We start from the raw sequence: 15,615 nt of genomic DNA, 5'->3' as shown, positions 1-15,615 counted from the left end.
GTTTTCCTAACTTTATTCCCTGTAGGAATAGAATCCTGGAATCACAGACTTGGAAGGGACCTCTAGGGTCAACTAGTCTAACCCCCTGCACAATGCAGGCAACTCACAAACACCTCCTCCTAAATTCACAGGATCTTCATTGCTGTCAGGTGGCCATCTAGCCTCTGTTTAAAAACCTCCAAGGAAGGACAGCCCAACACCTCCCGAGAAGGAAGCCTGTTAGAATCATAGAAAAATTGGAAGGGACCTCCAGGGCCATCTAGTCCAACCCCCTGCACAATGCAGGAAACTCACGAACACCTCCCTCTAAATTCACAGGATCCTCATTGCTGTCAGATGTCCATCTAGCCTCTGTTGAAAAACCTCCAAGGAAGGAGAGCCCACCACCTCCCAAGGAGGAAGCCTGTTAGAATCATAGAAGAGTTGGAAGGGACCTCCACGGCCATCTAGTCCAAACCCCTGCACAATGCAGGAAACTCACAAACACCTCCCCCTAAATTCACAGGATCCTCATTGCTGTCAGATGGCCATCTAGCCTCTGTTGAAAAACCTCCAAGGAAGGAGAGCTCACCACCTCCCGAGCAACTAAGAATATACTTAGTTCTCTGAACAAGCAGTTCACAGCCGCAATTCTCAGGGGAGGTAGAGATAAAAAGTAGCTCCTGTGCCAAGAAAGAGTCACTGTCTTAATTAGCTAGCTATTGAAGACAATGCAGGAGAGGCTTGGAGGTGCCAGGTTAAATAAAATGAAAATAAAATAAGGACTCCTGAAGGAAAACAAAACAGTTTGGTCTTAATAACTGACAGAGAGAGTCTGCTAAAAAAACCAGGCTCAAGTGGGACGGCTTTGTAAAAGTTAAAAGTCATTAGTAAGATTTAAAAAAACCCCTTTTTGTAACAGGAACTCCTTTGCATAGTAGGCCGCACACCCCTGATGTAACCAGTCCTCCTGGAGCTTACAGTAGGCCCTGTACGGAGAGCCGTGTAAGCTCCTGGAGGATTGGCTACATCAGGGGTGTGTGGCCTGATATGCAGAGGAGTTCCTGCTACAAAAAAAAGCCTCAGACATCAACCTGTCCGGTAAGCAAAATCTGCAGATGGTGAGGCTCTACTGTACTAATGCCAGCATCCTTGCATGCGACCAGCACCTGGGGAACAAAGAGAAGGGAGGAGCCAGATCGTCACAGAGATGAGGGCTTCGCTCTTGTTCTGTTCGACTCACCAAAGGGCAACTCGAAGCGTGCATCCAGCAGGATCTTGTGAGGAGTTGGGTTCCTGGTGCCACAGACCTCCTGGCCCTTCAGCAGGACCTCTGCCTCCAGCGTCGACCACTCCCCCGGGCCTTCCTGAGAAGGAGACACGCCATTAGCCCAACCCTCCTTCCCAAGCAAACCCTTCACTACTATTGTCTTTGCTCAATAACCTGAAATCCAAGAAGCATTCAGGCCTGCCAGAAGACAGAGCTAATGAGGACAACAAACTGCCGACCAGCCTTGCAGGGGCAAAAGGACGCTGATACTTGCATTCTTTTGAGGGAGGGACAGTGGCTCAGTGGCAGAGCATCTGCTTGGTAAGCAGAAGGTCCCAGGTACAATCCCCGGCATCTCCAACTAAAAAGGGTCCAGGCAAGTAGGCGTGAAGAACCTCCGCTTGAGACCCTGGAGAGCCATGAATGGGGCTGTGGCTCAGTGGTAGAGCATCTGCTTGATATGCAGAAGGTCCCAGGTTCAATCCCCGGCATCTCCAACTCAAAAGGGTCCAGGCAAGTAGGCATGGAAAACCTCAGCTGGAGACCCTGGAGAGCCATGAATGGGGCTGTGGCTCAGTGGCAGAGCATCTGCTTGGTAAGCAGAAGGTCCCAGGTTCAATCCCCGGCATCTCCAACTCAAAAGGGTCCAGGCGAGTAGGCGTGAAAAACCTCAGAGACCCTGGAGAGCCACTGCCAGTCTGAGTAGACAAGATTGACTTGGATGGACCCAGGTCTGGTTCAGTATAAGGCAGTTTCATACGTTCATATATCCACAGGTGGAAACCCCAGATGAAGTCTCTCCAGCAGACGCTGGAAGCCTCCCTGACTGATCTGAGCTCTTTGTGGACGAGTGTGGCAAGCGTGATGCTCTGTGAGACTCCTGCACGATACTTCAAGGCAAGACGCCCAGGGAGGCAGCTGAGCAGGCCTCAGGGAGAACCTGGCTCACATGGGCCCCAGCAGCTGGGCTGCCAGCTCTCCTGACCCCGCCTCTTCAGAGCCATCCATAGATGACTTCCCCCACCCCACCCCGCCCCGAACGTCATTGCCCTTCATGGTTCCAGGAGGCAGCAACAGAGGGTATGTCTCTGCTTGCACCCAGATTTCCGTGGTCCCGCCCTGTTTCCACTCACACCCAGGCCACGGGTCCCAGTCTTAGGGGGAACCCGGACAGCCTACTCACCTCATCCGACTGGCGGATGGCCTTCAACGCAATCCACACTGTCCCAACCATCGTATCCCAGATCAGCCCTTTGTTCCACACCTCCACGATCAAGCCCAGGTCCAGGCGGCTGATCTCGCTGCAGAAGGGAAGGAAAGGGAAAACACACACAACTTTTTAAAACACACAACTTTTTAAAACTGTGCTCTCTCTCTTTTTAAAAGCCGACTGAAGCAGAACTCTGGACGGGCAGCACACCACCGTCCTAAACGAACACACGGAATCCTGCAGTTTGTTCCACATATCCTTGCTGATAATCTCCCCAAGGAAGGCATTAATTGCATCCTTTGTATGTCCCCGAAAAGGACAGGCCTGTTTCAAAAAGTATCTTCATCAGAAGCACACACAGCGGAAAGCAATCGTGGGCAATCCCCCCCCCCCGCCCAGATGAAAAGCTACATGCACCAGAGGGAAGTCCTGGCTCTCTCCCATAGAATCCAAATCTAAGCGTTTTAAGAGTCTCTTCATTCCCCTGAAAAAAGCTTTGTTATCTTCTGCAGCTGGAGGTCTATTTAGCTCAAGTTAATTAATACTCATTTGTACTCCTTTTACAATACTGTCCTAAAGATTTTCTGTATTGGCTGATATGCCCTGTCCATCACAGTCATACTTTATTGAATACACACACACACAGACATGCAGGGCTTTTTTTGTAGCAGGAACTCCTTTGCATATTAGGCCCAGCCCCCCTGATGTAGCCAATCCTCCAAAAGCTTACAGGGCCTACTGGAAGCTCCAGGAAGACTGGCTACATCAGGGGGGGTGGCCTAATATGCAAAGGAGTTCCTGCTACAAACAAAGCCCTGCATATATGTATAAATGTATATACACACCCATATATATATATATATATATATATATATATATATATATATATATACACATATATATATATATATACACATATATATATACATACATACACATACACCCATATATACACACACACACACATATGTGTACATATATACACATACACACACACACAATTGTTCTGCTTGTACCCAATGCATTCCCTTTGGGTGTCCTTTGCCATATACCTTCACGCCAGTGGCTGGAGATATTTTATTTAGTGATTTATTTCTCTCTCTTTGTATCCCGCCCTCCCCGCGAACAGACTCAGGGCAGCTAACAGGCAAAAAATGGCATCATAAAATACAATAATCTGTTGTAAAATAATACCAATATAAAGTGTATTAAACAATATTAAAACCACAGTATATAAACATTGACAGCTTTGGTGCTATTTCTACTGATATACAGTGTACAAAGTGGACAGCGTTCCCATCGTTCTTCATGGTTCTCCAAGATTTCCAGATCTGCTAATGGCCTCGGTCGCTGTCTCACAAGAGAGAGACCACTTCCTGCCTTGGTGCTCTGCTGTGGGGAACCCACTTAGGCTGCATCCCTTTCCCCATAGCAGCCACAGAGCATTTGGTTCCCTGAGTCTTTCCAGAAGGATCCAGCGCAGCAGGCCCCGGGTGGGGGTGTAGTCATAGAATCATAGAATCCTAGAGTTGGAAGGGACCTCCAGGGTCATCTAGTCCAACTCCCTGCACAATGCAGGAAACTCACAAACACCTCCCCCTAAATTCACAGATCTTCACTGCTGTCAGATGGCCATCTAGACTCTGTTGAAAAACCTCCAAGGAAGGAGAGCCCACCACCTCCCGAGGAGGAAGCCTGTTAGAATCATAGAAGAGTTGGAAGGGACCTCCAGGGTCATCTAAACCAACCAGCTGCACAATGCAGGCAACTCACAAACACCTCCCCCTAAATGCACAGGATCCTCATTGCTGTCAGGTGGCCATCTAGCCTCTGTTTAAAAACAGAGTCAGGAACTTCTTCCTAATATTGAGCCGGAAACTCTTCTGATTTAATTTCAACCTGCTGGTTCTGGTCCCTCCTGAGGCCACAGAAAACAATTCCACACCATCCTCTATAGGACAGCCCTTCAAGTCCTTGAAGACGGTGATCTTATCACCTATTAACCTCTCCAGGCTAAACATCCCCAGCTCCTTCAACCTTTCCTCACAGGACTTGGTCTCCAGACTCCTCACTATCTTTGTCACCCTCCTGAAAGTCGTACTTACAAGAGGAAGTCCTGCTCCCAGCATGGCTGGTCCCCTCGGACAGAGACAGTGGTGCTCTTCACATTTTGCACTTTCAAGGTCACATACGTGTTGAACTTTTCTGGAGAAGAAGAAGATGATGATATTGGATTTATATCCCACCCTATACTCTGAATCTCCTTTACTCACCACACACAACAGACACCCTGTGAGGCAGGTGGGGCTAAGAGAGCTCTTACAGTAGCTGCCCTTTCAAGGACAACTCTGCGAGAGCTATGGCTGACCAAAGGTCACAGATTGCACTGTACTGAGTCCTTGAAACCAATATAGCCGGGATTTGAACACCTAGGTTGAAACGAGTAAGCCTAATCGATCTGTTTATACCATCTATGCCGCCTCACCTAATGTGAGCTGTGGCTTAATTGTCTTAATTTTAAACTGTTTTGATTGTTTTATTGTGTTGGAAGCCACCCTGAGCTCACAATGGGAAAGGGCAGCCAATAAATCTACGGAAATAAATAAATAAAATAAGGCCATTCCACAGCAACTGCGAGTGGAGGAGTGGGGAATCAAATCCCGTTCTCCCAGATAAGAGTCTTTGAATCTAAGAAGAAGACCACAGATGTATACCCCGCCCTTCTCTCTGAATCACAGTCTCAGAGCAGGTTACAATCTCCTATGTCTTCTCTCCCCATAGCAGACACCCTGTGAGGTGGGTGGGGCTGGAGAGGGCTCTCACAGCAGCTGCCCTTTCAAGGACAACTCCTACGAGAGCTATGGATGACCCAAGGCCATTCCAGCAGGTGCAAGTGGAAGAGTGGGGAATCAAACCCGGTTCTCCCAGATAAGAGTGCGCACACTTAACCACTACACCAAACTGGCTCTCAGAAGACAGCAGAGTGGGCACGCATGAGGCATGGGCAAGCAGGGCACCATCAGCTCTCTGGAGCATCTCACTCCAGCCCCTGCAAAGGGATGCCATGCTGGGACATGAGCCCGCCTCATCAGCACCGAAGGCCACTCTGTTCTCCCAGCCGTTCAGCTTCACTGCTGGGGTTCCAGGTTTTGCACAGTGGGAAGGATTGGGCAGTGTTCCCTCTAAGCTGAGTGAGCGTGAGCTAGCTCACAGATTTTGAGCCTCCAGCTCACAGATTTTTGTCTTAGCTCAGGAAGGATGACCCCCAGAGCGCAATAATTTATGTAGCGGCTCACAACTTCAATGCCAGTTTCTCATAAAGTAGAATTTGTGCTCACAAAACTCTGCAGCTTAGGGGGAACATTGATTGGGGCGGGGAGATGTTTTAAGGGACAAATAAACACCAGCCAAGAAAGGGAGGGCCTCACACTCAAGGAATCAACCCACTGCCATGGCTGACAGCAAAGTGGGGCTGCTTCAGATTCCCCCCACCCCACTGGCTAGCTGAGAAAGCAGCTCCGCCCTCACGCCTGGGGGCATTTCACACAGCTCCTGACTGGAACCCTCCAAGATCTCCCTTTAAGCTGGACATCCGCTGATGCGTGTTTGCCCCTGTGGAGAGACACCATTTTAGGCCTGTGCTGTCTGGGAGTTGGCTAGAGCAGAGGTGGCCAAGGGTAGCTCTCCAGATGTTTTTTGCCTACAACTCCCATCAGCCCCAGCCAACATGGCCAATGGCTGGGGTTGATGGGAGTTGTAGGTAAAAAAATCTGGAGAGCTACCCTTGGCCGCCCCTGGACTAGAGGAGTCTATAAAACTCTAGGCAAGGCTTTGGCCTAGTCCAGGGGCGGCCAACAGTAGCTCTCCAGATGTTTTTTGCCTACAACTCCCATCAGCCCCAGCCAGCATGGCCAATGGCTGGGGCTGATGGGAGTTGTAAGCAAAAAAACATCTGGAGAGCTACCTTTGGCCACCCTTGAAGTCTATTCCTTCTTCCCCCTCCCCTCCTGTCTGGAAGCAGTACTTCTGAGGAGGCCTCCTCGAGAGGCAGGGAGTCTTTCAGGCTGGTCTCCCAGAAGGCTGCAGGAGGGAAAACCAGTTTCCTGGGCGGGAACTGGGTTTTCTATTATAGATTTTGGGAGGGAAAGGCAGTTTGATTTTGAGTTTTGGAGACTGGTGAGTCGGTTCTGGATGGTCTGGTCAGGGCCAGTTGTATAGTAGAGAAAGAAGGAGCATTTTTCCCTGGTTTGATTTAGTTCTTTTATAATGCCTGTATATAGATTTAGATTTTAAATAAATATTTTGTCTGTTTAAAAAGGTAGTCCCTCTGCACCACCTAGGTTACCCAACCGCCTTAGACCACGCTACTGCAAGAGGGGAGTCCAGGGAACGGGGAAGGCACGCAGTTGGCAAGGTGCCAACCCTCCAGGGGTCTCCCAAAGAAGGACTTTGGCCTCTGGGTTAACAGGTGCTGCGTTGGCAGAGGACCTTGAGGCCACAGAACTGGCAGGAAGGGGGATTGGGAGCCCTGTTCCTCTCAGTTAGGAACGCCTAAATTGAGCAGGTGGTGGCAGCGTGCCATCGTGGTGGGAAGAGGATAAGCTCCCTGCAGGAGTTGGCAGCTCAAAGGGGAAGTGACAGGACCGGGTCTGAAGGCAGAATCGGGCCGGTTCCGGCACAGCCCCCAATGCATTAGGACACGGAGCTCAGCTGGACACGGCAACCCCCTCCCCCGCAAGTCTTCCAGATGAGGGTAGAGGAGACATTCAGAGAACTTAGTCTGTGTTGAGGCAAGAAAGAGGAGGGGGACACCAACTGTTGATGCAGGTTCTTCTGCTTACCTGGGGGGCCATGGAGCTTGGCTCTCTTAACTGGAAAAGAGAGGGGGGGGAGAGAGAGAGAGCATGTAAGCAGATTGTTTCTCCCCAAAGCAACTTTTCTCACTGGTTAATTAAACGCTCCGAATACAGACGAGAGAGAAAGGAGCCCTCCAGTTACAGCTTCGTTTATTCACAACAAAGGATGCTGAATAAGTAGCTGCTCAATTGCTTTGCCCCAGATTTCTTCTGAAAAACTGGGGGAGCAGCTCAACCCCCCCAAGAGAATAATGACAAGGAAAACAAAGCCCCCCATTCAAGCCCCCAGGTGGGCCCTTCACCAGAGGCCGAAGCAGCAGGACAGAGAAGGCAGGGGGCTCTTCGTGTGGGGAGGGGGGTTCTCCAGGTAGGGGGAAAGAGAAAGCTTTGCTAGTTAATCCAAAGGAGGACAAAATCCCACAAATGGCATAAGAACATGAGAAGCCCTGTTGGATCAGGCCAATGGCCCCTCCAGTCCAACCCTCTGTGTCACATAAGAACATAAGAGAAGCCCTGTTGGATCAGGCCAGTGGCCCCTCCAGTCCAACACTCTGTGTCACATAAGAACATAAGAGAAGCCCTGTTGGATCAGGCCAGTGGCCCATCCAGTCCAATACTCTGTGTCACATAAGAACATAAGAGAAGCCATGTTGGATCAGGCCAATGGCCCATCCAGTCCAACACTCTGTGTCACAGAAGAACATAAGAGAAGCCCTGTTGGATCAGGCCAGTGGCCCCTCCAGTCCAACACTGTGTCACATAAGAACAGAAGAGAAGCCCTGTTGGATCAGGCCAGTGGCCCATCCAGTCCAATACTCTGTGTCACAGAAGAACATCAGAGAAGCCCTGTTGGATCAGGCCAATGGCCCATTCAGTCCAACACTCTGTGTCACATAAGAACATAAGAGAAGCCCTGTTGGATCAGGCCAATGGCCCATTCAGTCCAACACTCTGTGTCACATAAGAACATAAGAGAAGCCCTGTTGGATCAGGCCAATGGCCCATTCAGTCCAACACTCTGTGTCACATAAGAGAAGCCCTGTTGGATCAGGCCAATGGCCCATCCAGTCCAACACTCTATGTCACATAAGAACATAAGAGAAGCCCTGTTGGATCAGGCCAATGGCCCATTCAGTCCAACACTCTGTGTCACAGAAGAACATCAGAGAAGCCCTGTTGGATCAGGCCAATGGCCCATCCAGTCCAACACTCTGTATCACATAAGAGAAGCCCTGTTGGATCAGGCCAGTGGCCCCTCCAGTCCAACACTCTGTGTCACTGTGGAGAAACGCCATCTGAGAGTGTTGGTGCTTCATCCAAAAAGGCAGGGATCAGTAAATCCATTCAGCAGGCTTTGTAGCCTTCCCCTCACTCCCCCCCTCCCTTCCAGAGCCAAACCAACAACGCTAGGGGGAAAGTCTCCTAGAGAAGCAGGAAGTGCTGTTATTCTTGCCATGTGCTAGGCAGGAGGAGTTTCCCAGTTTGCAGCTGGCTCGGGAAGAGAGGTGGCTTGCCTGTGAGCTCCTGCCTGTGGGGGGGAGGCCTGCTCAGGGAAATGAGGCCTCCAGGCAGCAAGACAAAGTAAGTCATCAAGAAGGGCAGAGTATGTTTAGATCAGGGCCAACCGGATGCGTTTATAATCAACTTTTCTTTGTTATGCTGTTTGCTGTGCTGTGCTGTGCTGTGTTAACTTTTTAAAGGCAACTGTTTTTGTTTTGTTTTTCTTTCCCAACTCTTTTTCTCTTTTTAAATAAATATATTTTTACTGTTTAAATGCTGGCAGTCAATCTCTGTACCACCTAGATCCCCAGACCGCTTTAGACCACGCTGTTTTTGAGAAGGGGGCCCCGGGGAAGGGGGAAGGCATGCAGTTGGATAAGGTGCCAATCCTCCAGGGGTGCCCCAAAGAAGCGCTGAGGTCTCTGTGAAACCCAAGTGCAGGGTGGCAGAGGACCTTGAGGCCTGGCCTCCTAGCAGGAGAGGGGGATTGGGAGTCCTGTTCCTCTCAATCTGAACCCCAAGACTGAGCAGGTGGTGGCAGCGCGCCCAAGGGGCAGGAGGGGAAATAGCTCCCTCCAGGAGTTGGCGACTCGATAGGGAGCTGACGGGACCGGGTCTGAAGGCAGAATCGGGCCGGTTCCGCCACACTTGGCGGCAGCGGTGGGATAAGAACAAACAGAGAACTTGATTGGCCAGGCATTTTTGGGGTTTTTTTGATACGTGCAAGCACCCAGAGAAAGCAACAGCGGTTTTGTTCTATTTTCGGGTCAACTGGAGTAGGGAAAGTTTAGTTAGTTAGGATGGAGCGTGCTAAGAGGCTGGAAATCCTGGAGATGACAAAGCCACAGCTCCAGGAAGAGTGTGCAAAGCACAAGCTGGAGTGTGACAACATGACTGTAGTAGATATGCAAGACCTCCTGTTGGAGTATCATCAGCATGCAGGGGCACTTGCAAAAGTGTTCCCCACCCAGTCAGAAGAACTCTTGCGGCTACGGTTGGAACTGGCAAGAATACGTACCAAGGCGTACCAAGAGCGCAGACAGGAGGAACGAGAGAGAGAGGAAAGACAAAGAGAGAGGGAGCTGAGACAAGCAGAGAGGGAGCTGAGACAAGCTGAGTTCCGCAGACAGGAGGAAAGAGAGAGAGCTGAGATCCACCGACGGGAGCGGGAAGAGCAACGTCGCCATGAGCTTGAGGTGCTACGTATGGAAGCTGAACTAAGCAAAGAGATCCAAGTCACCCCCAAGGACTTTGCAGTGTACCAAGAGGGAGAAGACCCCTCCATATACCTCTCCAACTTTGAGAGGGCAGCCAAACAGTGGGGGATTGCAGAGGAGGACTATATGTCTTACCTCTGTAGCAACCTGACTGGAGAGCTTTCAGCCACCTATCACAGCATGCCTATGGAAGATGGGGGGATAACTTTTGCGGCCTATAAAGCCACTGTATTTAAAAGGTTTAAACTGGGGCCAGACCACTCCCGAAAGCAGTTCAGGGGTGTAGCTCCACAAGAAGGTAAATCCTATGCTGAATGTGGGGTAAGGAAGGAACAGACAGTTCCAGTGTTATTGGGCCGGGATTTGTTGGTTGGCCAGTACTCTATCAATGCTGTAACCCGCAGCCAAACCCTCAGAGGGAAGTGGGAGGAGGAAGGCAACTTTAAGGAAGCCACCTCACCACCAACCAGGGAGGGGGAAATAGCCCAGGTTACTGAGGATGAAGAGAGGGCAGTCACCCAGGAGGGGGAGGACCAGCCTCTCTCAAGCCCTGGAGTAGGGTGTTCCCAAGGGGAAGAGGGGTGTAGCTTTCCCCAAGTGCAGCAAGAGGCTGTAGATGTTCCTAGCGAGGAAGGGAACCTGTCTAGCGTAAAGGATGTGCAAGCTGAAGAGACCGAGGTGGAGAGTGGAGATTTCACAGGAGGTTCTGAGAGCAGCAAGGCTAATGTGGGCTCAGAGGAGCACATAGCTGAAGGCTTGGGGGAACGGGAGCGGTTCCAGAAGGGGGTCCGGAGCGGCCTTAGGTTGGAACCGGTTCACCAAGTAGCTGTGGATCAGGAAGTGGGATCGTCCGAGACGCTCTCAAAACAGGTCGTCTTGAAGCAGGGCAGACAGGAATCCTGGGAAGCTGTGGGACCTTCCAGGCAGGAAGGGGGTCAGTTTGGTAGTGCTGAAAAACCAACCGAGGGGACTGAGAACCCAAGCCAAACCCTCAGGGGAAGGTGGGGGGAGGAAGGCAACTTTAGGGAAGCCACCTCACCACCAACCAGGGAGGAGGAGGACCAGTCTGTCTCAAACCCTGCAGGAGGGTGTGCCCAATGGGAAGAGGGGTGCCAATTTCCACAAGGGCAGCAGGATGCTCTGGAGCGTTCCAGGCAGGAAGGAGCTCAGTTGGCTGACACTGAAAAACCAACTGAGGGGGCGGAGAACCCAGATCCAACTTTGGCTAAGTGTTCTGGAAACAGTGGGACTAGGGGTGGCTTGAAGGAACAGATGATAGGAAGTCTGGGGGAGCCAGAAATGTTCCTGTCTGAGGTTCAAAGTGACCCTAGGCTGGAAACACTGTGTGAGGTGGCAAGGGACCAGAAAGTGGAGTTCCCAGAAGCTGAGACAGGGGATAGGGTGATGGTTTTCCTGCCCCTTCATACTGGTGAACGGAAAGTGGAATGGGAGGGACCCCATGTGATTGTGGATGACCTGGACGATGCTACCTGTGTGGGGGCTATGGAGAAAATGGGAAAGGCAGTTCAAGTGGGGCAGGTGAATATACCACAGCCATTCTCTGCGAGGTCCATGGTGGTGCATATAGGTAGGAAGGAAGGAGACAAAAAGAAGCTGGGACAGCAATTGTTTGCAGCACCAGAGGTAGTTTTCTGGGAGGACAGAGTGGACAGAGGGAACATTCCACCAATGAGGGATAAAGAAGAGGCAACTGTGTGGGAACTGGGCAGTTTCCAACCTCAGATGTGGGGCCAGGAATTTGCTCCTTTGATGGGCCACTCACCCCAGCCACAGCAGCAACGGAGGGAGAGCACCAAACTCCAGAGGTGGTCCTGGGAAATAGAGGAGTACATCTTAAAGACTGGACATTCCTTCCGACTGCAGCAATACGACTTGTCCAGAAAGGACATGGACACCCAGGTTGTGGGACTTTGTGTATTATTGGAGAAATACCTGAATGTTTGTGAAATATTTTGGTTAACGGGTTTCTCCTTGTTTGTTTGGATTCTGCTACGGGGTCACCTCTGTAGGAGGCAACCCCTCCGGCTCAGAATTTAAGGAGGGGGACGTGTGGAGAAACGCCATCTGAGAGTGTTGGTGCTTCATCCAAAAAGGCAGGGATCAGTAAATCCATTCAGCAGGCTTTGTAGCCTTCCCCTCACTCCCCCCCTCCCTTCCAGAGCCAAACCAACAACGCTAGGGGGAAAGTCTCCTAGAGAAGCAGGAAGTGCTGTTATTCTTGCCATGTGCTAGGCAGGAGGAGTTTCCCAGTTTGCAGCTGGCTCGGGAAGAGAGGTGGCTTGCCTGTGAGCTCCTGCCTGTGGGGGGGAGGCCTGCTCAGGGAAATGAGGCCTCCAGGCAGCAAGACAAAGTAAGTCATCAAGAAGGGCAGAGTATGTTTAGATCAGGGCCAACCGGATGCGTTTATAATCAACTTTTCTTTGTTATGCTGTTTGCTGTGCTGTGTTAACTTTTTAAAGGCAACTGTTTTTGTTTTGTTTTTCTTTCCCAACTCTTTTTCTCTTTTTAAATAAATATATTTTTACTGTTTAAATGCTGGCAGTCAATCTCTGTACCACCTAGATCCCCAGACCGCTTTAGACCACGCTGTTTTTGAGAAGGGGGCCCCGGGGAAGGGGGAAGGCATGCAGTTGGATAAGGTGCCAATCCTCCAGGGGTGCCCCAAAGAAGCGCTGAGGTCTCTGTGAAACCCAAGTGCAGGGTGGCAGAGGACCTTGAGGCCTGGCCTCCTAGCAGGAGAGGGGGATTGGGAGTCCTGTTCCTCTCAATCTGAACCCCAAGACTGAGCAGGTGGTGGCAGCGCGCCCAAGGGGCAGGAGGGGAAATAGCTCCCTCCAGGAGTTGGCGACTCGATAGGGAGCTGACGGGACCGGGTCTGAAGGCAGAATCGGGCCGGTTCCGCCACAGTCACATAAGAACATAAGAGAAGCCATGTTGCATCAGGCCAGTGGCCCATCCATTCCAACACTCTGGGTCACATAAGAACATAAGAAAAGCTCTGTTGGATCAGGCCAATAGCCCATCCAGTCCAACACTCTGTGTCACATAAGAGAAGCCCTGTTGGATCAGTCCAATGGCCCATTCAGTCCAACACTCTGTGTCACAGAAGAACATCAGAGAAGCCCTGTTGGATCAGGCCAATGGCCCATCCAGTCCAACACTCTGTATCACATAAGAGAAGCCCTGTTGGATCAGGCCAGTGGCCGCTCCAGTCCAACACTCTGTGTCACATAACATAAGAGAAGCCATGTTGGATCAGGCCAGTGGCCCATCCATTCCAACACTCTGGGTCACATAAGAACATAAGAAAAGCTCTGTTGGATCAGGCCAATGGCCCATCCAGTCCAACACTCTGTATCACATAAGAGAAGCCCTGTTGGATCAGGCCAGTGGCCCCTCCAGTCCAACACTCTGTGTCACATAAGAACATAAGAGAGGTCCTGTTGGATCAGGCCAATGGCCCATCCAGTCCAACATTCTGTGTCACACAGTGGCCAAAAACCCATTAGGAGGTCCGAAAAAATCAAAATTGAATGAGCTGGATCGATTATTGCAAATGAAACCAAAAATTATTTCTAATGTGTATAAATGGTTGCTTCAGGACATAATGCAGGATGAAGTAGTCAAAGAAGCTTGGATAAATTGGCTCAAAGACTTTGGATATAATATAGAATTAGATGAGTGGGATAAATTATGGAAACAACATCTTAAACTGACAAGATCTACGGTATATAAAGAGAATTTGTATAAAATGGCATATTGCTGGTATCTTACTCCAGTGCGTTTGGCAAAGATATATCCCGACTATTCCAACAAATGCTGGAAGTGTAAAAAAATTAAAGGATCCATGTACCATATATGGTGGCAATGCGACTATGCTAAAAAATACTGGGCTTTTATTAGTACATGGATCAAAAAAATCCTTAAAATTAATATACCCCATGTACCAGAATTGTACCTTTTAAGTATCTGTAGAAATAATCTCCCTAAATCTACCTGTAAATTATTATTACATATTGTTACTATAGCCAGAATCCTCTATGCTAAGTACTGGAAGACATCCTTAATCCCAAATAGAGAGGAATTTATTGCAAAATTATTAGAAGCCGCTGAGATGGATATGTTGACTACAAGATTACGAGAGGGTAATATGCAGAAATGTAGCGAGACGTGGAATCCAGTCTATCTTTGGGTGAAAGAAAAAGGTGTAGACTTGGAACAACAGAGCTTGTAAATTGATATCCCCCAATGCTCCTTGTATGATTGGGGATCTTGGAATGATGTTAATTTGGTGTATGTTGGTCCGTTGTATGATTGCATGATTGTTATTAGTGTTATTATTGTTATTTTGTGTTTCAATGTTTCAATGTTGAGTTGTTTTGTTGTCAAAAAAAAAAGAACATAAGAGAAGCCATGTTGGATCAGGCCAGTGGCCCATCCATTCCAACACTCTGGGTCACATAAGAACATAAGAAAAGCTCTGTTGGATCAGGCCAATAGCCCATCCAGTCCAACACTCTGTGTCACATAAGAGAAGCCCTGTTGGATCAGGCCAGTGGCCCATCCAGTCCAACACTCTGTGTCACAGAAGAACATCAGAGAAGCCCTGTTGGATCAGGCCAATGGCCCATCCAGTCCAACACTCTGTGTCACAGAAGAACATCAGAAAAGCCCTGTTGGATCATCCAGTCCTACACTCTGTGGCCCATACACACAGTGGCCCATCCAGTCCTACACTCTGTGTCACAGAAGAACATCAAAGAAGCCCTGTTGAATCAGGCCAATGGCCCCTCCAGCCCAACACTCTGTATCACATAAGAACATAAGAGAAGCCCTGTTGGATCAGGCCACTGGCCCATCCAGCCCAACACTCTGTGTCACATAAGAGAAGCCATGTTGAATCAGGCCAATGGCCCATCCAGCCCAACACTCTGTATCACATAAGAGAAGCCATGTTGGATCAGGCCACTGGCCCATCCAGCCGAACACTCTGTCACATAAGAACGTAAGAGAAGCCCTGTTGGATCAGGCCAATGGCCCATCCAGCCCAACACTCTGTGTCACATAAGAACATAAGAGAAGTCCTGTTGGATCAGGCCAGTGGCCCATCCAGTCCAACATTCTGTGTCACACAGTGGCCAAAAACCCATTAGGAGGTCCATCAGTGGGGCCAGGACTCTAGAAGCCCTCACACTCTGACCTCCCCCAAGCACCAGGAATACAGAGCATCTCTGCCCCAGACACAATACGCTGTCGCTAATAGCCACTGATGAACTTCTGCTCCGTATCCAATCCCCTCTTGAAGCTGTCTGTGCTTGCAGCCGCCACCACCTCCTGTGGCAGTGAATTCCACGTGTTAATCACCTTCTGGGTGAAGAAGGACTTCCTTTTATCTGTTCTAACCCGTCTGCTCAGGAATTTTGTTGAGTGCCCACGCGTTCCTCGTATCGTGAGAAAGGAAGAAAAAGACTTCTTTCTCTACCTTCTCTATCCTATGCTGAATTTGACTGGCCTGACTGAGCAGGCTTCAGGGAGGCACAAAATGGTGACAGCGGTTGAGAG

General features: G+C 49.9%; 1 protein-coding gene and 1 non-coding gene across 2 annotated transcripts in view; one reads left to right on the top strand and one right to left on the bottom strand.

Annotated features, from left to right (window-relative positions):
• UNC13B (unc-13 homolog B) overlaps positions 1 to 15,615 on the bottom strand; it is a 294,094-nt gene that overhangs the window by 245,938 nt on the left and 32,541 nt on the right. Inside the window, exons 2-5 of the mRNA XM_060236646.1 lie at positions 7,301 to 7,330; positions 4,565 to 4,664; positions 2,433 to 2,550; positions 1,223 to 1,346 (exon numbers count right to left, since the gene is read on the bottom strand). Of these exons, the coding sequence (XP_060092629.1) occupies positions 1,223 to 1,346; positions 2,433 to 2,550; positions 4,565 to 4,664; positions 7,301 to 7,330 (372 nt within the window). The remainder of the gene's footprint in view (positions 1 to 1,222; positions 1,347 to 2,432; positions 2,551 to 4,564; positions 4,665 to 7,300; positions 7,331 to 15,615) is intronic.
• TRNAI-GAU (transfer RNA isoleucine (anticodon GAU)) lies at positions 1,675 to 1,746 on the top strand. The gene has a single exon. It is a non-coding gene; the product is annotated as a tRNA-Ile (tRNA).

This window comes from Heteronotia binoei, chromosome 4 (assembly GCF_032191835.1).
Source record: "Heteronotia binoei isolate CCM8104 ecotype False Entrance Well chromosome 4, APGP_CSIRO_Hbin_v1, whole genome shotgun sequence".
Taxonomy (NCBI): domain Eukaryota; kingdom Metazoa; phylum Chordata; class Lepidosauria; order Squamata; family Gekkonidae; genus Heteronotia; species Heteronotia binoei.
Note: the sequence above shows the minus strand (reverse complement) of the source record. Positions and strands in the feature narration are given on the sequence as shown.